This window comes from Anopheles nili, chromosome 2 (assembly GCF_943737925.1).
Source record: "Anopheles nili chromosome 2, idAnoNiliSN_F5_01, whole genome shotgun sequence".
Lineage (NCBI taxonomy): Eukaryota > Metazoa > Arthropoda > Insecta > Diptera > Culicidae > Anopheles > Anopheles nili.
The window spans coordinates 33,690,041-33,714,759 of NC_071291.1; the positions used below are offsets into that span (position 1 = coordinate 33,690,041).

The following is a 24,719-nucleotide window of genomic DNA, read 5'->3' on the forward strand; positions in this document are numbered from 1 at the left end:
TTGCTTCTTGTTTTGTGTCGTTTTTTTTTTGTCGCGCCCACACACCCCGGCTAAAGGTTTCCAGCCCCGTGTATTGCTTTTGGGCCCCCCGGGAAGCGCGCTCCCGTGACGCCACCATGACTAGTAGACTAATATCCAAAACCAGCTACGTTGCTACCACTAGTAAAAGTCACACTATTCCCTAACTCCAGCTGTGCATCCTGCGAAGGTCAGTGTTGGGCCGCGAACTTCATGCGTTTCTGTTTCTGGCGCTGGTTGCAGAACCAAACGCGCACGACGTTCTTCTTCAAGTCCAGCTTCTCCGCTATTGCTGCGATCTTCTCGCCCGAGGGTCTCGGTTGGACGGCAAAGTATGCTTCGAGGGAACGCTTTTCCGGTGCAGCAATGGAAGTCCTTTTTCTTGAAAAAAGACTCGATATAGATTACTTTTATTAAAACAGCAGCGTACTAAAGGAAAAATAACGTGCGCGTGGCGTGTCTGGTGACGGAGTGAGACAAGAAAAAAAGAATGAAAGAAAATAAAAAGGACATACAAAGCTTTTCACCAATGGTGCTGGTGCGCCGACGGAACTAAACTGGGGGAAAATGCAACTCGCAATCCTCGCAAAGTCTGCGCAAATGAAAAAGGGTAACCGAAAGCAACTGAAACAAGAAGAAACAAAAAACTATCTGAATACACAAACACGGCGGCAACAAACAAAAACCTTCAAATGCTGCAAAACTAAGCAAAAATATCCAACAAAATTGGCATGCGACATTCTTGCCTGAGAAGCAAAACAAAAAAAAAGAAAACAAGCAAGCTTAACACTAGGGGAAAATACGGGAAAAATCAGAAACCGGCGCTACCTTTTTTTCTCTCCCGCCGGAAGCACGCTCGGTGCATCCGGGTCTCTTCGTTTGTTCTTGGCCTGGGCCTCGGCCTCCTCTAGCCATGCCTGCAGGATCGGTTTCAGTGCTATCATGTTGTTGTGGGACAGGGTTAAGCTCTCGAATCGGCAGATGGTACTCTGCGACAGTGCACCAACGCCTGGTAACTTTAGGTTCGCTAGGGCTTTCCCGACGTCCGCCTGGGTCACTCCTGCAATGGAAATCACGAAACAACGCCATTTAGTGTTTAGTGTTGAAATGGGGTTTTTTCTTTGTGTAGCTTAAACCTCCCCCCCCCGAAGCACACTTGTGAAGTCACAAACACACACCATTTTAAACACATCCGCGTCATATGCCCTAAACCCTACATCCGAAATCCAACATCGAGCATATTTGTTCGCGAAAATGATTAATTCGCCTTGTTTTGTGGTCCCCTCGGTGCGGTGCATCGGCAATTGTGATTGGTAAAATTTAAATTGCATTAAAAAAACACCCAAACCAAACATTCACTCAAACGCCGATTCTGTGGACGGTTTTATCGCTCTGCCCACACGCGAGCAGATGGTTTCAATTTTTATCACCAACCGATAATGATGAGTTATATCCTCATCACGGAAACGCACCAGCCCCGGGGTACGCCGAAAACAAACTCACAGTAGGCCACCCCATCTCAGGAGAGGGAGTGTGCTTTTGCAGATTCATGGCACACTTTAATTGACTTGCGACATCGGTACCGTTGTTCCGTTTTGCGCCCTTAGCGAAAGTGGGCGAAAATCGGCGAAATAGGCAACCCTTGCGCAGCGCAGGACACGACGAACAACCCCTTTCGCGGCTTGTGCTATTGATTTTTCCCTTTTCATTCGTTCCTTTTCGTGTCGGTTGGCTTGCAAACTGCAAATCGTCACGCCCGTCACAGTCGTGTGGCGTGTAATTCGTCCATCTAGCAAAAGGTCCTTCAACGTTCGGCGAAGGTCCATCGGAAGATGCTTCACTTCCCTTCGGTAGCCAACAGGGGCCCAAAATCAGATAAAGTGCATGCGAAGATGATAGCGCTGCTTGGGTGCATCTTCAGAACCGCGATTGCATTCCACACCATCAATATTTATCGCAATCTACACGCTTAGCCTGGGCTGGCTGGGGCATAATTTAAATCACAAATATCACCAGCCCCCGTCGGAACGTATGCATACGCAAGTGTCTCATTCCACCCTGAGTTTAATGCACCACCACCACCACCGGTGCAACCTGCATCCGTACAATCCCCCCTCCCACTCACCCAGCTTACCTAGCTTTATTCGCCTCTGCTTAAACCGCTCGGCGAAGGCTTCCAATTCCCTCGGATCGGTATCGGTGTCCGGGTGCAGCCCGGCCGCCGCCACCGCGGCCGCCATCGCCGGATGATGGGCCCCCAGGAAGCCATCTGCGAAGATTGCATTATAGGTTGCATTAGAGACGCAACTTCCGGCCGCCCCCGGGTGCTCCCGGTCCGTGCCCGCGTCCGTACTACCTGGCGTGTGGTTCCCGAGGTGGCTGCTGTGGTGGTGGCCCATCATGTGGTTCATGCTGTGATAGGAACCGTGCAGCTGGTGATGGGACGACGAGATTGGCGTTTCCGCCATTGGCGTCAGTGTCGTCATCGAGCCGGTCGGATCGAGCATATCGATACCGTCCATTGTGTGGTGCATCTGTGAACAGGGACGATAACGGGGGAGGAGGATGAGCTTTTTGGTTAGTAATTAGTCATCAGAGTAGGGGGGAGCATTGGTATCTATGAGGGGGGAGGTTTTACTTTGAAACAACCGAAAGAAAGGAACGAAACTAAAGTAAAGTAGTAACAATCGATTGGGATAGCGAAGAGCGACAAATATAACACTTATTATTACATAACAAAAACCTAACGATCAAATAGCAGCATTCTAAGTATCAAACAATCATAAATTAAGCGAAATAAACTGAGCTTAAATAGTACACCTTTTAGTGTCCCTTTTGCGAGTCCTTGTATGGATCCTTTCATGCCGTAATCCCTGCAGTTCTTCATTGTTGTTTTGAGTAACTTCCTAGATGACGCTTTCTAAACTCATTTAAATCAACTCCTCAAGTATTTCCGTATTTTTCTGCATGTCTTGAAAAGGTTGATGGCTTTCATCGTAAGTTTCCACTACCGAACTTCGCTGAATGTTCGCTTTTGTACATCTTTTGTAACCCGATTATGCTCTTTATTCACATTGAAGAAGCAAAAGATGCACATATTACCGGCATACTTTGAGTTAAATTAAGGTGAACTGGATTAAACGATGCTTTGGCGATATACAAAGGTTAATTTCACCACCCCCATCCAAGGCGTATCAATTGAGCGGGTCATAATTTGGCCACCGACAGCCCGCCTCGTGAACCGCCGGTGAAAGCAATAAGAACAACCTCGCAAACAGTTCCCACTAGCCATTTTAATTTCGCCTCGTTTTCGTAATTACACCCATTTCATTTTCCACAGCCACTAACCATTCGACCGGGCGTGTCGAAGGTTTAAACCCGGTTCCCATCCTTCCCCAACTTATCTACTTAATCGCGTTTTGGCCGTACGAGACCCCGACCGTGCACCAGGAATGAATATTAAACAAAAGCCACAAATATGCTTCCCATTTGCGGTGCGATTCAACAACTGCCGGCGGCTCGCGCCATTTTGCGAAACATTTATTTGTTTGGCCCATTATGCGAAGAAATATGGCGCATCCTCGTAACGGAACCAAAATTTGCCCGGAATGCCTTCGGTGGAATGCCGGGGACGCTTGCCCTTACGGGGAAGCATATTAATTTATGCACCACCGCCCGTAAAAGTTAATTGATGTTTACCAACTTCGAACTATTTATAATAGTTCCACGAGTGTCCATAAATTCATGCCCCGGAGCCAGAGCTGTGTGGCAGATTTTCCCGACCAAGCCAATCGATTTGCGGGGCCACAAAAGTGTCAATTATCCTGTGCAGTGGCAATGCCGCGACACCGACGATAGGGTGTGTGTGTGGGTGGGCACCATTGTCCAAGGATGTATCCAGCGTCCAGTGTGACTTGTGTGCAGTGAAGCTTGTTATTCTTGCTTCCCTGCCAATTTGGCCGATTTCGTAGCCGGCTTTTGTTTGCTCGTTTCCACCGTTCGTGTGGTCCTCCCACGGCAGCATCCTTCCCGACACCGCCTCGAGGTGCTTGTTTGCCTTTCATTAACCTTGTTTAACCCCCTCGCCTGTGTTCGCGTTCGCCGGTGGAAAACAGCCAGGCGAGCAGTTCGTGAGGGCATCGTGAGGGAAATCTATTGGGATACCCGGTCAGTACCGGGCCCGCGAGCAACAGGAAGCTGGCCAGTCTCGGTGCAGCCAAAACCCGACGCAAAGGTACACGAACGTTAGCCAAGAAAAAAAAAGGGACAGGCTGTGAGCAGCCCGGTCGGTGTGTCGCCTTATACGCGTCCTTGCGCTCGGCACTCACATCCTTCCGACCAGGGGGGAGAGAAGAGAGCATACGTCACACATTACGGTGGTAATTTGTAAATAATGTGTATTGAGCCTCCCGGTGAAATAAAGGATAATAGCAATCGAATTGGGGTGCGTGAGAGAGATAGAAAGAGAGAGAGAGCGAAACCACCCCCTTGTTTGCAGGCGGGTGGAAAACCACTTCGCGAGCACGAGAAGAGGATCATGTTTTAATCTCATCACAATCGTGGAAAAGGAAAAGTTATTCCCAAACGATTTAACTACGTACAAATTACGGAAAAATCGACCCACCCGGGAATGGATGCGTGTGTGTGCATGTCTTTTTTCCCCCTATCGCAACAAATAGGGCCCCGAAAAGCCGGCAAATCGAGGGGGCGGCGAAATTTATTCATGGCCCGGAAACAAGTTGGTTACGGATAATGCAAAAATATTGTAGAACACCAGTTGAGCGACAATCGGCAATCGGCGCGGTGGCGTTGATGCGCTATTATTATTTTCCTTCCTGCACCTCGCGCGTTTTCCCGGGTTTGTGTTTTTGTTTTCCCCTTTTTGTTTTTTCTCTCTGTCTGACCCTAGCCTGACCCCTAGGTGTGCGCGCCTGGACCCTAAAAGGGAAAATATGTTGCCAGATTTTCCCGAACGGAAAGGACGAAGCCATTCGAGAGGCACGGCTTAAATGAGCAAAAAATTACCACCCCCCGTTCCGGGATGTCGCTTGTTTTGACTAGGCGTTTCAAAACTGTTGATCTTTTCTTGAGCAGGGCAACGAAAAGAAAGAAAAAAAAGGACTCTCTCAATCTCCCTCGGCCACTGTCTCGCTATCTATCTCTCGTTAACACTTTGCTGCACCAGAAACAGGGAGGGCTTGTCACGGTAGCACGGAAAGAGCATTTGCAGGCCACTTGAATGCTGACAGATGTTACCGAACAAGACGAACGGGCAAGGCTTTCTCCCCCGGGTGGGTTTGAAACTCCGCTCCTGGCCACTCTCGGCTGTGTGGCTTTAATCGTATTTATTACCATCCCGTTCGTCATCTTCTTTGCGATTGCGAGTACTAATGTGTTTGATCCCTCGTTGCATGCATGTCCCGTTTCTGTCCGTATGCACTCCGAACTGTTCGAAATGTTCGTCCCATTAGCAAAGACCTGCCCTGTGACCTTTTTTTCGGTTGCGGGAAGGGAGCAAAACCCGGCCAAGCTCCAAGCTAAAGCCGATTACAGGTCGCCTCGTCGAACCATTTTCCGGTCGCAATCGAGCGCACACAAATTTGTCGTGGCTGATTGCCACTTTGGAACCTAATCTGGCGTTTTGTTTTTCCTCCCGAAGTTACTCAATATGACCCGATTTGCGAAACAATGGTACAACAAACTGTACAAGTTAACAGCAACTCCAAAGTTCATATCATCCTGAAGTGAGCGCCAGAAACCGCCCAAAAAAGCTCGCGGAAAGTGTAATCAGACAAAAACAAACCCTTAAAACATGCATTATGCTAAGTGAGAACAACTCCAATTGTATTGTGGCCATTTTTAAAATTAATCCCATCCATCACAAACGAATCACTTCGTTCTCCTCGCGATCAAAAAAGAGCAAAAAAATAGAAGAGTCAACCTCTAAGTGCACCATCAACCGCAATCCCGTTTAGTTTGCACCCTATTAGCGCGGCCAATCATTGTTGAGCTAATACAATAAAGCTGCTCCACAGACTCCAGCCAGTTGTAATGAATTGCGTTCTAAATTAATTACAGCCCATCATACGGCGGCCTCAATTTGCTCATTTGTCAAACCAGTGCCAGTGGCGCCCTTTTTTACTCAACCGATCCCAGGCACGCTCTCTCTCGCTTTGTAAACTGATGAGCCTCATTAATTTGCACGGTGTAATTATGAATCTGTCATAGGCGAACTTCAGCCACACTTGAGACGGGCTTTCCCGGGGCAAAGAAGATTAATCATTTCCACGCTGGTTCTCGCGGTTTGGTGCGTGAAAATGGTGCTGTTTTATTTCGCCCACAACGCCCGTCTAAGAACGCTCCCGGTGCGGTCCAGTGCCTGGTGCCTGTTGAGCGCCGAATTAATTCCTTCACCGGAGGTGCGGAGAAATGCGCTTTTCTGCACGGATCCACCTGGTGGCCTGGCGATTCGGCGGGGGCAATGGAAGCAAACGCCGCACCCGGTGGAGGCCGGAATCCGTCCTTAATTGAAATAAATGTAACCTTTACCAGGAGGCGATAATTCGATCCATAAATTACAATTAACAGCGCCCCCCTGGAAAGCATTGCGAGAGACGCGCCCAAGGTAAATAGAAACAAATGCACACCCCACGGCTCGAGTCCTCGCCGCCCGTTGCAGTGGAATGTCTTTGATGGTGGTGTTTGTTTGCTGTTGTGGCCCGGTGCTCATTGTTTTTATTTCCTCTCGTTTGCGCCACGTTTTGGTCCACCGAACGCTACCAACCATCAGAAGTCACCCTCGGGAGATTTTGCTGGAGATACATCTCCCTTTTCGGCAAGAAACGGCGACACACGAACGCCCATCACCCGTGATGAAGTGCTCAAGCAAAGGTACAGCAGGAGCAAAAAAAACAAAAAGAAAAACGCACAACAACAAAAGGAAACAAAACCACCCCACCGTGGTGTAGTTTGATTGTTGCTCAACGAACCGTTACACCGCCACCAGTTGCGATACGCGGTGAAAACCACCGGTAGCGCGTTACACACCTGACAGCTAAAAACCTTGAGACCCATCCATGCCTGCTATGATCGGGAGGAAAATTGCCCACAATCGCGAGGGGTTCCGTGTAATGGCAACTTCTCGTCGTCAGGTTGGGGGAAAGAAAATGACCTACTCGAGTTGCCATGAATCTTTTTCTCCCTTCTTGTGTGCAGGGTGCTTGAAATTAGGGGGAAAGAACCCAAAAAAAATGAATGTGCACACTCACGGACACACATGCACACATAAAGCCACCGAAACGAGCTGGCTTTTCGCGCGCCACATCACCAGAGTACATCACCAGCAACAAATGGGTGTTGGCGATTGTTTTGAAGTCTCATTCCCGCAAATGTGCGCCGATTGTTCGTAACGTCGAACGTTTGCTTCACGGTTTTGCAGTAAAAGTGCAGCATCCTTCCCACGCCACCCACCACAGAGCGGCAGACAATCCCCCGCTGCCCTGCGTTGACGAAGCACGGGACCAGTAAGAGAAAAAGGCTGAGAAAGGCCGAGAATCGAATCGAGATCGCACCGTAATCCGACCGTTTTTACGAGACGTAAGACAGTCTAATAAAATGCTCCAACTGTCCCGTGCTGTCCTTTGGGACGTCGCGCCACCGGAAAGTCACCGGGACGTTTTACATCTTTATCGAAAAGGAAAAACCCCCCGTCTTTCCAGCATTGTGTCACGGATGGCATTTTTGACCCTTCCGAAGCCGTGTAATGTGCATGTGGTGATGGCAACAACGAGAAACAACATTGCCAGCCGAGCCCGAGTCGGAATCCCTTTTTTTTTTTTTGAAATCCAAATAGCAATCCCACACGAAGCGCCATTCGTGGAAACTTGTTACATTGGGGTTGGGGGTGTAGTGTTCTGTTTTTTTTCCACGCTCGTTTTTATATCGCCGGTACCTATAAAAGCAATTGAGTTCTCCCCGGAGTGCATAATCTCCGTGTTCCATGTCCTGCTACCCGGGCTGGTGCTGTGGCGGGGATGCTGAAGGACGAAGAAGAGGAGGAGGAGGAGGAAGAAGAAGAAGAATAAAAACATCCTCAGCAGCAGGTTCGCATCGCTTCTATTGTTATTGCTGTTTTGAACTCCATGCTTCGGCGCTGGTTTTTTTTGCCATCTTCTCCCGGCCGACGAGCCCTCTTTCTGCTACTTCGGTGAGTTGTTTTATCGTACCAAATTCCATATTACGCTCACTTTTTCCACCACCCTTTTTCCCGCGTGTGCTGCTTTTTCGAGCGGGCTTCCATTCCCGATCGACCCTTCCCGTGTTCGTGTATTTCCCGTGGGCTTCCATTCTGCATGTGACGGGGGAAAAAAAAAGCCCAACAATTAGATGAGCCATGATACACGCGCTCGCACGACCCTCTCGACCTGCGGGAAAAGTGGCAAAAAGCGCATCTGTCCGCAGGAACTTCCTAGTAAATGGGTGCGTGCGTGTGTGTGTGTGGCACCCCTCTGCCAGAGAGCAACCACGGTCAAAGTGCACAGATTGACAGGCTGGAACAAGATCATGGCAATCCTATTAGCGAGCGCATCAGCAAGTGCTTAAGATCGGCCGGTGCTGATAGGCAGGAAAGGTGGCTAATGGCTTGCGGGAGGAAAATCTGTGACCCAGCACAGTAGCGCGTATTTTCGGTGAGTTTAAAATTTATCTCGTGTCGGTGAGATACTTCAAGCAACGACAAAAAAAAGGAAAAGAATACACTTTGACCGGGTTAATAGATTTCGCACGGGTGCGCGAGTTTCCTTAACCTTTTGAGGGTTGTTGCGATCTTTATCCTATGATCTTTATCCTGACATCTTGTGTTATTATGTCTATTTATAGTGAGTATTTTTTCTTCATCCTTAGTGACACAACAATCGTTGTCAGGGCCGTTGGTCAAGGCCTGCCTTGTTACGCATTCTTGACTTGAGTTTTCTCGAAGCCGTAGAATAATCAGTCATTGCGTTGTACGCAGTAGAGAGTGAGGCGCGATATCGGTGAGAATCCCCAAGAAATTATATGCCCTGCTTTGAGGTCTGGTGACAAATGGTTGAAATGTTCACCCCAGATTTACCGCTTCCACGGCACAGGAAATCAGTCAAATAAATGTAAACAGCACATTAATCTAGCCCCCTAATTAGCTCGCATTATCCCATTCGCAACTCCTTATTATCAACCAATTAGTTTAGGCGTGAGCCAAAAAAAAGAAAAAGATAGTCACCGGATCCACTGCCAGGAGGAGAGTGTTTTAAGTACAGCAGAGTGAAGGTTTTTGAATCAAAAACAACATTTAAAACAACAGGAACCCAAGCTGGGACGGTTTTCCTCGAGCCAAAAGTGTCCTTCCAAACCGGGTGTCATGATATTTTCATTAAATGGATGTTTCTTCCGCCCTGAAATATAGATTCATTCGAAGAAGAGCAGCAGCGGCAGCAGCGGGCCCTACTTTTTTTTGCTTTCTTCACTCATTTGTCGCCACCCGTGGAAAACAAGTCCACCTCCTCTCGCCCGATGGTTGGATATTAAATGCATATTTTTTTCTGCGCGTTTCCGCTCCGAAGGGCGTTTTTTTTCTTCTTCTTTCGGTGGCTCGTTTCGGTTCTGTTTCAATTTATTTTATTCTACGCGGTGCGTTTTTATCGTTCGATGTTACCTTTTCTTTTTTTTTTTACGTTCGGTCTCACTCTCTCCCGTTTGCAGTGCCGAAACACGGCTCCAAATAGGCACAAACCGGGAATCGAAAACGGAATGAGCCCATTGAACGGAATGGGCCAAGCGAACGAATGAACGAACGAACGAACGAATGGACGCACGGCCCCAAAAACGAGCTGGCGCACAATCGAAAGGGCCATTTCCGGACGGCATCATTCCGGGAATGACACAAATGGCCGAAACCCGCACCGTGCCAGATAGAAAATCCGGCCCCAAAAACAAAGGCAAACAATGCCACCGGCGCAGGCATACGCGTGGCTGCTCCTGGCGAAGGATGAACCTTCCGGGTGGGGGTGGTTTCGCGCAGACGCACACACTCACTGCTACCCCACTCGGGAGGGGGAGCTACCGATATGCTTCCGGTATGCTAAAAGGCTTTCGAAAGCAAAACCTCGCCACCACCGACAGCAGCCATGATGCGAAAACCGGATGGATGATGTTGCTTTGCGCCCCCGTTTCGATTAGTTTCCGGCCGGGAAAATGGCCGGGAAAATGGCCGGGAAAACGGCCGGAGATGTTTCGCCCGGCGGCCGTGTGCCATTCGAGCAAACGGACGCAGTGTGGAGTAGATTTATTCAAATGATCCCTGCCCACTGCGGGCGGGACAAACGTGGAACGTGGATGAGAAATGTCGCTCCATAATGGAGGTTCTTTCCAATGCATGAAAAGCCCTTCCAGACCCCCATCTACTGCCCATCGGCATCGGTATCGATTTGTTTGCGTATCCCCACGGGCTGGGAGCCGTTCCTCACGCAAACACGCACACGCAATCGCGGCGGCATTGTTGTGCCGTTGTGCCGTTGTCCTGTTGTCCTGTGGAAAACTCTCTCCCGGATCGAGCGCCAACATGGTCAACCGGTTCGCCACAGAAAGCCACCGCAAACGATTTCATCGTCGGCGTGCACGCAACATGTAACCTCACATAGCTGGCTGGGCCGGTTTAAACCCCAATGATAAATCATTGTCCCTTCATCAAACTTTTCCGAACCAATCAGTCCCGCCCCAAGGAAGCTCCCACTCACACACAAACACCCACACCCACACAATACTTGCTCCTTTTCGCCACTTAATTTGTTTCATCTTTCCACCACCGGGCTCACTCACTCACTGGCTGGATGTTGCCGTTGGTATCGATTTTCCGAAGCCTCAGACCTCACATCCGACCTCGCCTTTGCTGCCGTTTCCGGACGGTTCCAATCCTCCCGACCAGCCGTCGGCGGCACCGCCATCGTCGTCGTTGGGCATTACTTATTTATGAAGGCTTATGCTTTTCGACAACTCTGAGGTTTTCCGAAGGAGTACACGCTCGAGCAACATTAGTGTGATCCGTCCCGCTCTCGGCGAGACCTGGGATGAGATTTGGTTTGCTAAACACGAACCCGGTGGTGGTGCTGCCCGGTTCCCTGTCCCGGTTTTGGGCCCAACAACCGGTCGCCCTTTTGTGGTGGCTTTTGTAACGGTTGCCGGTGTTTTCGGGCCCTAAGGGTTCGTCTTCAAGACGCATTGATTGGGTTGGGGGCCGGTGGGGAAGAGATTTGCCGTGGATTTGTGCAGGCTTTGTTGGATATAAACAATAACTAAAAGTATAAACAAAAGGAGCACACAATTATCCTGCTTCGGGCAGCATCGCATGCCTTCCGTTTCGGTCAACTGATGTAATGTGCTGAGTATGTGCTGCTAGGAGTTTAAACACACACCCACGCACATAAACAGCGGGCTTTAGAAATTATAAACAATGCTGGAGAGCATTGAAAAAGCATTGCAGCAGCTCAGAAAATCAACCGTAAAGTCTAGCGAAAATGATGTTTGAAGGTTGGAATAAGCACATTCGTTTGTTTTGTACGGCTTATCCTGTGCCACAGGATGTCGTTGTTAGGTAGCGCTTTTGTTCTAACAAATCGCATTTGAATCTAAAAGTTCGATCACGCATTATACTCTGTTATCACCGTGGTGTTGATTCTAGTTCAATGGATTGGTAATTGTAGCAAGAAATGGCTAAAAAATGCACTATTGAGCAGTCAGAATGTGGCATCTCAAATCGAAATTAGGCTCTATGCCGGTCTTCTTCTTCTTTACAAAAGTTTTAACATGGTACGATGCAGAAGTCCAGCTGTCTGAGCCCATCTATATTAATCCGTATTTTGAAATGATGCTTACCAACCATAGCTATTACCAGGACCGGCAACTATGATCCAAAAGTCTCTCTCTTTACTGGTATGAATTGTATTATGAAACATATTCATAATCCTTCTTCTTCTTTTTCTTTTTAAACGGCTCAACAAACCGATGTACGGTCAAGGCCTGCCTTGTTTAGGCTTTCTAAGACTTGAAGCTGTCACGTAGCTGGATAGTCAGCCCTGCATATGAGAGTAACTCAGACTATCGTGTGTTTGTGCCTACTCATGATAGCCTGGTGAAAAAAAAAACGATGAAATACAAAACCTTCCTCAGGATATAAAGCTACTTCAAGCGATTGAGCAAGAAACATTCATATATCGCCAAGGATATTTCCACAAGCATACGTTGAGCAAGACATAGCAAGTTTAGTGCTAAAACGCATACTACCACGACCACGGGGAAAACAAAAACCCAAAAAAACCACAACCACCAAAACTGCAACATGTGCCCGAAGCGCAAACGGCGAGCGCCTAATTGTACTATTCATTGTGCCCGTGCGGAAACTCTCAGCCCAGGGAGGGTTAAAAAAGAAATAAAAAAGAACTATAAAACAATTTCCATTCGAGAGGGCGGTGGCGCGACATTATAACCGTTAAATTCGTGCAATCGAACCGACCGGGTGGGAGGGGGATGTCATGTAAAGTGCAATTTCGGTTTGTTTCTCATTACAGTAATTGATTTTGTTTGTGATCAATTACAGCCCTGAAGGCAGACCTGCCGCGAAGGGACCGCACAAGGTAAACTAAACGCAAACTGCGAGTGCCTCGAAGCGCCGGTACAATCATAAATATCAATTGAAACAAAATATCTTTACACACTCGAAACCATCACCATCCTGGAGGGGTTCGACAGAGGGTCACGTGCCGTCCACGTGTCAGCCACCGGTTGGGTGGCCACGGGAGAATTGAGATGTCGTAACTGCACGGCAATCGTGGATCGCGGCACTGTCGAAGGTGTCGAAGGTGGCGGAACAAGGACAAAAGGGAAACATGCCAAATGGGAAACGGAAAATGCCGCGCTTCCCGCCGACGAAGATGGCCACCGAAAAACGTCCCCCCATTCGTTCGCGACCCACCGTGCGCTTATGATAAGCGGGAGCACATTTGAAAATGTTTTATCAACAAGCCGCCCTTTGTTGTGTTATATTATGCATTGAATGGGTCCTCCGAGTCCGGGGTGAGGAAACAGGGCTACGCTGGGCGCAGTCCTCGAGTTTTCAATTCCCCGAAGGTAATAATGGGTAAGTTTTTCCGTGTTTCCTTTTTTCGGGCCGCCCCAGCATCGCCGATGCGAACCGAGGGAATTGTGAATAGGTCCTTGTTTCCCTCCGCCGATTGTTGCCTCAATTGGTGTTTGCGTACGAGATGAAGCCTCCCTTCGGCAACGAAACAACGAGAGAAAGAGAGAGAGAGAAAAAAAAAGGGAGACGAACGAATGAAAGTCTCCGGGCACTATTGGGCAATTGCAGACCAAGTAATGGTAATAAAAGTGATACGGACGGAACCGACCGATGGAGAAAAAGAACCAGAAGCAAAAAATATCCTCTACGACCATTCCCTGAGTGGAACATCTCACCGTTCGTGTGTGTGTGTGTGTGTGTGTGTGTGTGGGTGTGTGTTTTTTATTTTACTTTATTCACATGTACGACTTTTCTTCCAGTTGATGATGTTTTGTTTCTACGACCATGGGATTTTTTTCTCCTCCAGTGGGCGCCACCTCATTTACGTGCCAAGGAAAAGGAAGAAAATCCTTCGCACACACCCACACAGTAATGGGACTCGTTCGTGTGCACGAAGGAAACGCACTTGTTGTGCCCTCGTTTGATGCAATCAAACCAAACGTTGCAGGGGGTTTCGATCGCAAGCACTCGACCACTCGCACCCGAAACGTGCCACGTCAATCGTGGCAAATTAGAATGGGAAACGCACCATTTCCTTACCACCTTGTTACGTGGTGCTGGTGCGGGTGGTGATGCTAGTGCGGGTGGTTATGGCCCATGGCAAAAATCACATTTGTTACACCATCCGTTCCGGTGGTTAGCAAGGGCGCAAGGACGGCAGGCTGACGCCGGGAGGCACGCACCCGGGATTCGGTCGGGAGAGGAAATTGAAAATTATTTTAATCCACCCAGCCAAAAAGGCGCAACGGGCAACGGTGGGCTGGAGGCACCCGAGAGAAGGGAGAAGATAGCACGATTACGCTGGCTGGTTTGATTGTTTAAACTCCGGGACAGCGTAGCTCCGAAGGACGCGTGCCAGCTGGCTAGGCGTAAGGAGCGCAAGGCGCATAGACCGCCTCCGGTGTGTTGATTGTTTTGCCGAAACCGAAAAAAGGGATACCATGTAATAGGATAATTGTGAAACGGCGCGTTATTCGCCGAACGACCCGGCTATGATTACGATCGGCGCGGAATTTCCAAGCTTCTAAATCGCTGGTAATTATTGCGAGCGATTTGGTATGATCCTTTTTCTAATTCCGCGCGCGCTGTTAATGGATTTTCGATCGTCTTGCCTGTGCTTCGCTAAGCCGATGCAGCGTGATTAGTTTTGTTACACGTGTAGCAGAGCGAAGCTAAAAACCCCTTTCAAAGACGCAAAGTTTTACGGCTTGTATATCGCCTTACAGTTTTGAAACAACTGGCGTTTTTGGGAAATTACGATAACAAGTTTACTATTTTGTGTGTCTTTTACTGTGATTGTGCTTTGTTTGTTGATATTATGCCATAAAATGTATTTGATCCAACGATTGATGCTTGAGGATTGTGTTTTTTCAATTGTTTTTGTATGGCTCTATAAAAGGTGAATTGTAATAGTCTTCAGAAGTGAAATGTTTTTCAAACGGGCATGACCTCACCTTTAAAATGCATTTTTTTACAGTTGTCAATCGCTTTACAAAAATTTCTTAAGGAAAAATTGAGCTCGTCGGTTAGAGCCATATGGCTATAAATGATAACTGATGATAGAAATTATTTTCCATCGTAAATCTCACAGTTGAAGCGCGTGCTTGAAAGTAACCGTCTGTTATTTAATTAGATTTGAAGTTTAAGCTTAAAGGGATAAATAATTTGAAACTCCAGCCAGCTAACCACTGTTTCATATAAAAAAGTATGACCGTACATTTGCGTAATTTTAAAAATTGAAGGCACCTAAATCACTTTGAAAAACTATTTTAAAACCATTTTAGCATAGCGTCAGTCTCTAAAAAACCATTCATTTCCGGAACAGAACCCCTGGGAATTTTTATTATTTCTATGATAAGTATGATGTTGATTAAATTTGAATATATGTACATCCCATGTATGGTATATTTGATTTATAAAGTCCTATTAGTGACTGTGCTACTAAAATACGTCATCTAAAACCTTTTTTTTTCTTGTTATGACATGTTCGTTCAGCGTTAAAAGGCAAAAAATAAACAACATTTTCCGAATCGTACGGGTCTGAACGGGCTGATGGAGCCGCCAGGTGTTTTGTACCAATATTATGACACCGGCGATGAATTGTTGCTTTAATCTATTTTCTTCGAATGGAGAGGACGAACGGAACGGAAAAAGAAGAAAAAATAATAATACAGAGAAAGGATACAAACCAGGAACCCTCATTGACACCCGAATGCATACAAGCACTGTGGCTGTAGAAAGGGGAACAAAAAGGACCTAATTTGAGACCTACCTGTAGAGGCCTTTGTGGGGGTGCTCCCATCCCGTGGTGGTACATGACGTCGTGTTTCAGCTGCGTTGCCATCTGTGGGTGATTGTTCTGGTGCTTGCCGATATCGACGGCTGCGAGGGCCTCGGCTCTGCTTAAAATTCCATCGTTCAGCCCGGAGAATATGTCGCCCTGTAACGAGAAGCGAACGAAAGACACGCGTGAAAACCTAGGCTGCGCAACCAAACGGTGCTAGATTCATCTGCATAATGTATGTCCCTCGCCGGTGTGAGCTGTACCAGAGGACGGCAGGGCGAGTTACCGATCCCGAAAATCCTAAATGAGGAACAAAGCGATATTTTCTACACAATTAAAAATCCACATGCCATCCTCCATCAAGTGGACGATAAATTTCCATTCCGAGCTGAGCCGGTCCCTGGCACCGAGCGGAAGGCCATCTGACCATCAAATTTCATGCTGACGCCTTTCTAATTAACGTCAACAGTCCCAGAGGAGGCATTTTTGAGCAGCAAAATCAAAGGGTTAATTGTCACTTTTCGGTCGGTTGGTGGTGCTGGCATCACCGAAGCGGACCCGAGCCGGAAGATGACGGTTTTGATGATGATGATGATGGTGATGATGATGATGACAATGCAATGGCTGCCGTAGCACGGTGCCATGCGCAAACGCACCGATCGAATCGAGGGCTGAACCGACCTCGCCGGGTTGATGGTTGAAGAGGGCAGCTTATTAGTTATCTTGTAATGATTTTGCCACCACGAGATTGCCAGCAGCGTTGTGCGTTCTGGTCTACCGGGCCGGTGGATGGACCGAACCTGTCACATTTCGATTTTACAATCAGCGTGAGGGATTTGTCACCGGTCCGAGGGGTTACGGATTGGTTACGTAAAGGCCGCTCGAACCGGTCGGTAGCAGAAGGTAGCGGTTTTAGTATGTTGAGGTTTACGTTATTTTTGGGGTTGTGCTGAATTCGACCAACCGGTGGTGGTAAAATTTTAATGATTTTAAACGATTTTGAGCTTCGAGTCGAGTGGTCCCTGTATGGGCCGGTTTTGTTATGAGGACATTAAAATTAAGTGTTATTGTGCGTATATAATGGGACATCTCGAGCGAAGGGTCCGTCCAGCTGGATAGTGTGTCTGACGAAAATACAGGGATCACTAGAACATCAATTTAGCATCGTTCAAACCAGGCTTCGTCTATCCAATTGTACTATTATGGATGGCGACAAAAATATGCTCGTTAATTTTCAAGTCAATAAGTTCTAAAATATGATAGCTCTAGTGACATGAGAGCAGCAAGTCTTCCTTCCTATATTATGCAAAATATACCCCTGTACAAATTACCTGAAATGTTGACGAAATCTGTCGTCAATTCTGTCAATAGTTCTTGCAAATGCTGTTAATTTCATAAATATATATTCCACTTTAATGCAGTTCCAAATGGTAAAATTTCCAAATGGCTCTCTATGTCTTTTGTTCTAGCTCAATCCAATAGCAATTGTTATAACATTGGAAGCAAATTTTCCACCTAAAGGATAGCAACAATCCCCTACTGAATGGTAGATATATGTGCTTTGATTGGAAAAAGCAAGCCTACACAATAAAATCCCCTCTGTTTCAATCAAACGCCTAACCCGGCTCTGGCAACGAAGTACAATCGCAATCCCGCAGGTGATAGCCATTTCCCGCCAGATCCTTCCATTCCTGGTTGAGCCAATTTGTCATTTCCTTGAGCCAAACCACCGAGACCGAAGCCTAAGCCGCTCCAAATTCGATAATAAAGTGCGTGGCGTGCAAGAAAAAGAACCCTCCTTCTTCTGCACCTTCGCATCCTTCGCAATCAACCGAACATCGAGCATCACCATGACGCGGGGGGATTGGCCACGGCACCTCGATTGGCTTCTTCTCTTGGGGCACGGGCCGCCCCCAGAACAAATCGAAACGGTGTAGCAGCGCACGACGATTGGCATTAGCAATGGTAATCCTAATTTTACGGAAACTTTCACCCGTGGTACAAGTGGGTGGTTTACGAATCATTTGATCCAATTTGCGGGGTTGAAGGGGGGGGGGCGAATGGCAGTCGAAGGCAATCCCACTTCTAATTTTCGTAAACCACCTCAGGTCGGTTCGTACCTCAGCCGCACGGAAAACCAATCCCCGAGAATCGGTGGGAAAAAGAACCCGATCCCCGGCACGTTATTGAGCCTGGGCAGGGAAAAACGCGCACTACACAAACGCACGCCATATGTTTGATTTTTGATGGATGATGATGCGTCGGTGGGGTTGCGAGGGAGGGGGGGGGAAGAAAACGCCAAAGCAAAGGGAAAATGCCGCCTTTCGTTAATGCCAACCTGTCGAAAACGATGCCTGAAGTGCCTGAAGGATCGCTCAGGAGGGCTACGCGAGACCGAGCCACGTGACCGGATGTTATTTGTGGTTACTATTGCCCTCGGTTTGTAACGAGCGTGTACGCATGAGCCCACTCGAGCCCAAAACCCCCGAAATAACAAAAACAACAGCAAGCAAAATATCGCCCAATGTGGTCACGCAGCAAAGAGGCATGTTTGAGTTGCAGCATATGCTGCTTCAGGATAACAAAAAAAATAACCCCGTTTCTCATTGCGGTCGCTCCTGCTAGCGCCAGTGGTACAACAAACCAGTGCGCTAGCTTCTAGAGACCCCCACACCGATAAAGTTGGTTGTGGTTGGCTTTTTTTTTTGTTGTGTTTTTTCTTTCTATTTCCTGCTCACTCCACTGCCGGGAAAACGCTTACGTATCAAGATCGATATCAGCAGACAGAAGGCGTTGAGTGCCCGCTGCTTTTACCACGCACGCTTGCCGAATGACCATGTGATGGGAAATGAGAAATTTCCTGTCATAGTTCTCGGAAAATTACCCCCTTGGCCGCTTCAACCTGTCTATACACCTTGTTCGATACACCTTCGGCACATTAATCCATGCACCTTAAGTACGAGCTGGAGCGCGATTGGTTCGATTTTCACCGCAGCAGGCTTTGAGCAGAGACCCCTTCGAGAAGAAACGCACGCTTGGGTCCGGAAAAATCCTCTCCAACCATAAAACCGTAAGACATCGACATCCATCGTGCGAAGTGCTACATAAATTTGTTAATTATCATACAAAAGCACTTCATGTCAAGAATCTCTCACCCCGTTCGGTAGAGCGCGCACACACACACACACACGCGCGCGAGACCGTACCATTTGGCGAGCGTTCCCTTTTGGGCCCTTTGGAAATTTATCGCGCCCTACCGGGGGGTGCAGGGCCAAAAAGGGATCGGACCGCGAGCAGCGAGAAATCATCATCGGTCGAGACAGGGGAAAAAAAAGTCCCTCCAGCGACGACGACGACGACAACGAGCAAGCCCTTCAGTGAACCCTTGCGGGCGAGTTGGTGGCGGGAGGGGCAAAAAGGGAGGAAAGGACGAAAAAAGGGTCCTTGTCGTTAACACAGCTTTTAGGCCCGGTGCGGTACGTTCGTGAGCGAAAGAGAGAGAGAGAGAGAGAGAGAGAGAGAGAGAGATAGAGAGCGAGAACATGCTGCCTACTGGCGTATCGTGCCCGCGCTATATCGTGGTTTATTTTCCGCAGTGAGTTTATTTTATTTTTATTGAAGGACTTCCCAACTGTAACAGGTGTATTTATAGGTTTATGAAACAGGGGGAAATTGCAGCTTGATGGCGTGCTGCCGAGAGCACCCTCCCGAGTTTTCCAGCCCTCCACCCAGGGCTGGTTGGTTCTGCGAGCGGTGGAAAATTTTATTTACACTTGCTGCGCTCTCACACACACCCCTCCCTCCCCCCCCCACCTTGTCCTCGGTGCCTCCCACCACCGTCGCCCACCGGCATCGGCATATCCGGACAAAGGGAGCGATCCACGAACCCGGCTATTATTGTTCGGTCCCGAAACATATTTCCGTCCCTTATTATTTCAACATTGATTTGCCGGAACACTCCGCCACCACCACCGACCGTTGACCCACGACTCACGCAAAAGCAGTATATGCCGTGTTGCGTAGCCTCGAAATTGTCGGCCAAATTTCTGCGTCACCAAATCCACGGTGCGCTGCGAAGAAAAACTCCCCGATGTGACCGATCGAATGGTGCACCCGCGCGTTGGTGCAGCCGTACTCGAGTGCATCGAAGTAGGCGAGCGTATAATTTGGATAATTGAAACATGTGCCAACCGACGGAAAACTGACCGACCGCTTCGCCCTGTGCATGTGCTCGCGGAAGGGATAAATCGGCCTCGTCGGCTGGAACCCCGTGGAAAACCCCTTTTTGTTGGTGGGGTGCAGTTCCATTTTTTCTCTTCCACTTTTGCGCCCACAAACACTCCGTGTCGCTGTGAGCTGCTCCATCTGTTCCGGCCGGGTGGGAATTTCCAACAACAGCAAGCAGGACAAAAAAAAGAGAATAATAATTTCGTATGTCCAGCCACAAACCGGGTCCACCTGTCTTTTTTATTCCCAAAAACCTCGGTGGTGGTCAGCTAACGCGCAGATAGGCTTGTTTTTACCACCACCTGCCAGAAATGAAAATAATCGAGGCAGCAGCAACAGCAACATTAACGCCGTACCGAGGTAACTGGCTGGCACAGCACCAAAACTTCGTAAACACGTCGTATATCAAATAGAGTCTCGCTAAACAGCTCCCCAAAATAACGTAACGACATTAAGCAATGTCAATAGACTTTCGTCCACGTGGCACACGTGCCGGTGGCAATGTGTGCATGTATCTGGCCATCGTTGTTCTCGGGCTGTCCAATCCGATAAGGTAAAAGTTTGAAACGACCATGACTATCACCGATGACAGGTGCTCGAACAGGAAGCAGAAGTTCACTGGCTGGCCCGCCTGTAAGATACCATCGGATCAATCTGTCAACTCATGGTATTTTCTCGCATTGTCTTCCGTTGTCAACGCCTGCTAGATGAGTTTGGAAGGAGCCACTGTCCGGGATGAGTTTTCATCATGGCCAACTTTCGTATTGCGATATTGATGGCAGCTTTGGCTCAAAACTAACGAGAAAGCTGATCGCAAATCCCTTAAAACGTCTTATTTCGCGTAAGTATTTCCGTTTGGTGGAACTCAAAAACGAAATGAAGCGCGCTTGTGAATATCCAATCCTTTCAATAGCGCCAACATTTTAGGCGCTATAGAAACTACATCCAAAATACCAACGACATGTCCCAAAAAGGATTAAGCTCGATCAGTGAACGAATTTTCTTATCAATAGCCCGTCAGTTTGCAGGAGGCAAAAATGGAATTCCCGTCAAGTCTTCTTTCCGTTGCGTTTCAAACTCTCCCATCGTCAGAACGTTGAACCAATTTTTTCATCGCATTGTACAGCTCAGCTAGCGGCAGCTAAACGTTCCGAGGCCCCGTATGACATTCCTGTCAAGATGGGAACGACACCGGAACGAACTTAGCATTATCCCACTCGATAAATGTCAACTCTCGGCCCGGTGACAGCCGGAAACGACGTTCTCGATCAAACGACACTTAAAACATTACAGTAATCAATAAAGCTACCAGCGAAGCGACGAAAAGGAGCGACAAAAAAAACACGAGAGGCCAGCGACGGTGGCCGGAAAACTTAAGCACATCAACTGTCGAAAGGCAAGACCGTCGAGCCCTTTTTTTTCCTTTCGATTTTCCCACCGAGCATGCGGCGCATGGTGTCCTTGTGTCTGTGCGCCATTTTGTGTGGAGCGAGGCCGATCGATACTACTGCCACTGGTAAGCGTTCAGGCTTGGTACAGGCCGATGCTACCGAGCAAGCGAAGGTTTCACTCGGTGAGGTGAAAAGAGCAAACGCAAAACAAGCTCCAAAGTTTTCAGCGTATATTTAGGCCCGGAGGTTGTTGTGTTTCATTTTTTTTTGTCGACTGCCGGATGGAACCTGTCCAAGTTTGAGCCGAGCGTTGGGCGGAAATAAACGCAAAACCTCAAAACATTTTCAAGGGCTGTTACATTGGAAGCAATCGGTGTGTAGGAGCCGTGTTTTAAACACGAACAGGAAGGACCGAAATGCTTGGAGAGATTTCCATTTTCACAACTGGTTGCCGGCGATTCAGTATGTTTCAGAACGGAACGAGAGGAGCAAAAAAAAACTTGAACTTTCTGTACCGGGCAGCTTTACTAACTATGTTTGTACGCAGTTTGATTTCACCTCCCCCACACGATTTCGGAGTATTTTGCAAGCTCGAAGCTGGAAAGAGAATCAAATTTACTGAGCAATTTTCTGCAAACACTCACATTATGCCTAGGTGACCAGGAGTTGCACATTAGCGACGCATCCTCCAGGAAACGACTCTGAAAATGGAAAGATACGAAAACCGGTATGCGAAATGAAATAATTTAGATAGAATACTGTTAATTAGTTCAAAGGAAAACACGAAAAATAAGCATAAAAAGTGATGAGAGTGAGTTGCAGCTTTGCTTTGAAAAATTATGGTTTGATTATAATCGGAACTCAAATAAAATTCACTACAGAATCTATTAAAAATCTTTATTTTAACGTTCATTTTTTTTGTTCTTGACTAGTTTTATGCTTGAACAACGTTTTATAACCAACGAACCGTTTCTCAAAACATCCCCACAGTTGAAGCCTTTCGAAATTCATCTTCCTAATTCAAGGAATTTGGCGGTGTGTATCACGTTGTTAAATTACACGCTCTTAACAACTTAAATAACTGAATGTTTCTCGATACAAGTTGATGAACACTTCCGCTATTGCTAGCATAACACAAAAAGCCACGGGCCATTTCGACTCATTGCTTTTGAATCAAATCAGCAGTATCATTGTCGGTTCAGCTTGTGTATCGTCTTTATTATATTCATTCGAAACATCCTTTACCGCGCTCGCGTGTTCCTGATACGGTTCCGCAAAGACCGATTTGCATGCTGCTGACGGTCGCCGTTCAAAACCGCACGATCACGTTCGGGATCGGCAGTTGGTGAAATCACCTAATAAAACCCTCCCATTGCTCCGTAATTACTCCGCGATGCGCTGACAAATGGCGAGCGAAATGGTAGTCGAACGGCCAGATCGAGGATCGACCGGCAATCGACCAGCCGCTTGACCGGAGCGACACTCGTAAACGTGAGCAACCACGGGCCCACGTACTGGCCATCAAACCCCGTTCCGCAAAAATTAAAGCCAAGAATATCAATTTAGTGGACAATAAATCCCCACCACCACCACCACCTAGCTAGCACCGGAAACGAAAACTTTTTACGGGTTGACGCGGGAAATCGCCAGAATCGAAGGTACTTCTGGAAAAACCGTCGCAACTTGATGGGGAAAACGTGTTTACGTGGCAATCTTGTAGGATGTATGCGTTCCTGCACGTGTGTGTGTGTGTTTGATTGACAATTTCAGCCTAACCAAGGGTTAACAATTCCGCAGAGTTATTTGGGAATGCTGCGGTTGCTTGGATGGAAACTTTTTCATTGTTTTTAACGTGTTTTTTTTCTGCTTTCGCTCACAACTTCTCTGTCGCGCTCTTGCTCAAGGTATCAAACTGGCAATCAATTTCTCTAAATTTCACTGAAGATTCACTTCAGGATCAACGAAAGCACCACATTCCGGTGCAATGGATTTTATACCGAACAGAAGCTACTAATTACGCGACCCCAAAACTGCTCCTTGGACAAACTATTCGGTTTTTACATGTGCCTTATTTATCAGCGTCCCTTGCAAACTGACCAACCGAGCGTCAGCCCTCGACGAAGGCAGTGAAAAGACGAAGATTGACGGCCCAACGCACCGGGAGACACTGATTAATTTTGTTAATTTTGCTAATGAAGCGAGAAGGGCCATTTGCGAGCGGTCCAATTCCGGCACTAATTGTGGCCACGTTGGCCCACGAGTGCGCAGTTGTGCGATGATATTTATCTCACTTTTCCAGCGCCCCACACACACACCAGTGGCATTGGTTATTCATTGCTATTTCATCGCCAAAATAGGGCAATCCGGCAGAATGTCCATCCTCGGAGCTTCTGCCCACTCGAGCACCCCGACCGGTGGGTGGCAACAATCGACCATCATTATCATCAACGCCATCGTGTGGCATGTGGCCGGAAGCGTGGCCACATCTTGAGGCCTGCAGGGACGTGCTCGGGGACATCGCACTCTTAGGCAATTGCACTTAGGGCGCTTCGCTTACGTAAGGCGTGGTGCACCAGGAAACGCGTGGAACTGGCCGTCGGCAGGGCTGGGAGGGCCAAATAGCTTATGAAAATTTGATTTTTAGCTTCAACGGGTGCAGGAGGCTCGGAGGTAATGTTCCACTTCCCTGGCCTGTGACCACCACGGGAAAATGACAAATTGCGGCACTTGAGCACATTTCACTGGGGCACAACGCTCACCAACCAGGACTAATCGGTTGTGTGCCCCAGCACGTTTTAAGCTTTTTCACCATTTCATTATTGAAAAATGTTATTGCGTGTTCAGGAGTAGCTTAAGTCTTGCGCGAAACAATGGATATTCATTGATTTCAGGTCAGATGGACATTTATTATTTGGCAAAATTTAGCAAAAAACATAAAATGGCACATAATCATACCAGAAAAGTTCTTTAAAACACGTTCTAGATTACCTGGTTTTGTTTGAGACAATATGTTTAAAGAAAAAAAAACAGACAAAATATTTACTCAAATAAAAAGAGTATAGTTCATATTTCAAAAGACATTTTTATCGATTTAATACTGGTTATGTTTTTTTTTAATTTTTTGGTTGATGCAAAACGGTTCTATTAAAACTGAATTTTACCATAAAAAAGTACTATTGAAGATTACTTAATAACCCCTCTAATGTTAACGAATCTTGAGTATTAATTAATGCAGCCAAAATAGGACCAATATTCGCGACGATTAATCTTTAACTTTTGGTTTGATAAACAGTTTCCAAAAACGAAAAAACAAAGAAATAATTATAATACCAGCGTCGTGTGTACTTACCGATGGATTCGCCATACATCGTCGCATCTGCTCGGGCCCCCTGTAGTTGGGGCTGTATCGACCGGGAAAGCAGCTTGGAGTACTCATTTTCATTTTATCGGCTGACGGATAAACGGGCATAGTCAT

At 47.5% G+C, this 24,719-nt stretch overlaps 1 protein-coding gene across 1 annotated transcript; it reads right to left on the minus strand.

The window, feature by feature from the left end:
• Positions 1-209: 209 nt before the first annotated feature.
• On the minus strand, positions 210-24,719 carry LOC128722059 (inhibitory POU protein). Its single transcript, XM_053815877.1, has 6 exons — positions 24,594-24,719; positions 21,889-21,945; positions 15,615-15,782; positions 2,153-2,552; positions 847-1,078; positions 210-399 (listed from the first exon to the last, which is right to left on the minus strand). Exons 1-6 carry the CDS (start codon positions 24,717-24,719, stop codon positions 210-212), a joined length of 1,173 nt encoding a protein of 390 aa, XP_053671852.1.

Bases quoted from the DNA above. Each gene is read 5' to 3' on its own strand.
- LOC128722059 (XM_053815877.1), bottom strand. From the start codon at position 24,719: ATGACTATGCCCGTTTATCCGTCAGCCGATAAAATGAAAATGAGTACT. The intron at 15,783-21,888 runs GTGAGTGTTTGC...TTCTCGTTACAG, and splicing joins CCTGGTCACCTAGGCATAAT to GGCGACATATTCTCCGGGCT. The intron at 2,553-15,614 runs GTAGGTCTCAAA...CCCTGTTCACAG, and splicing joins CCCCACAAAGGCCTCTACAG to ATGCACCACACAATGGACGG.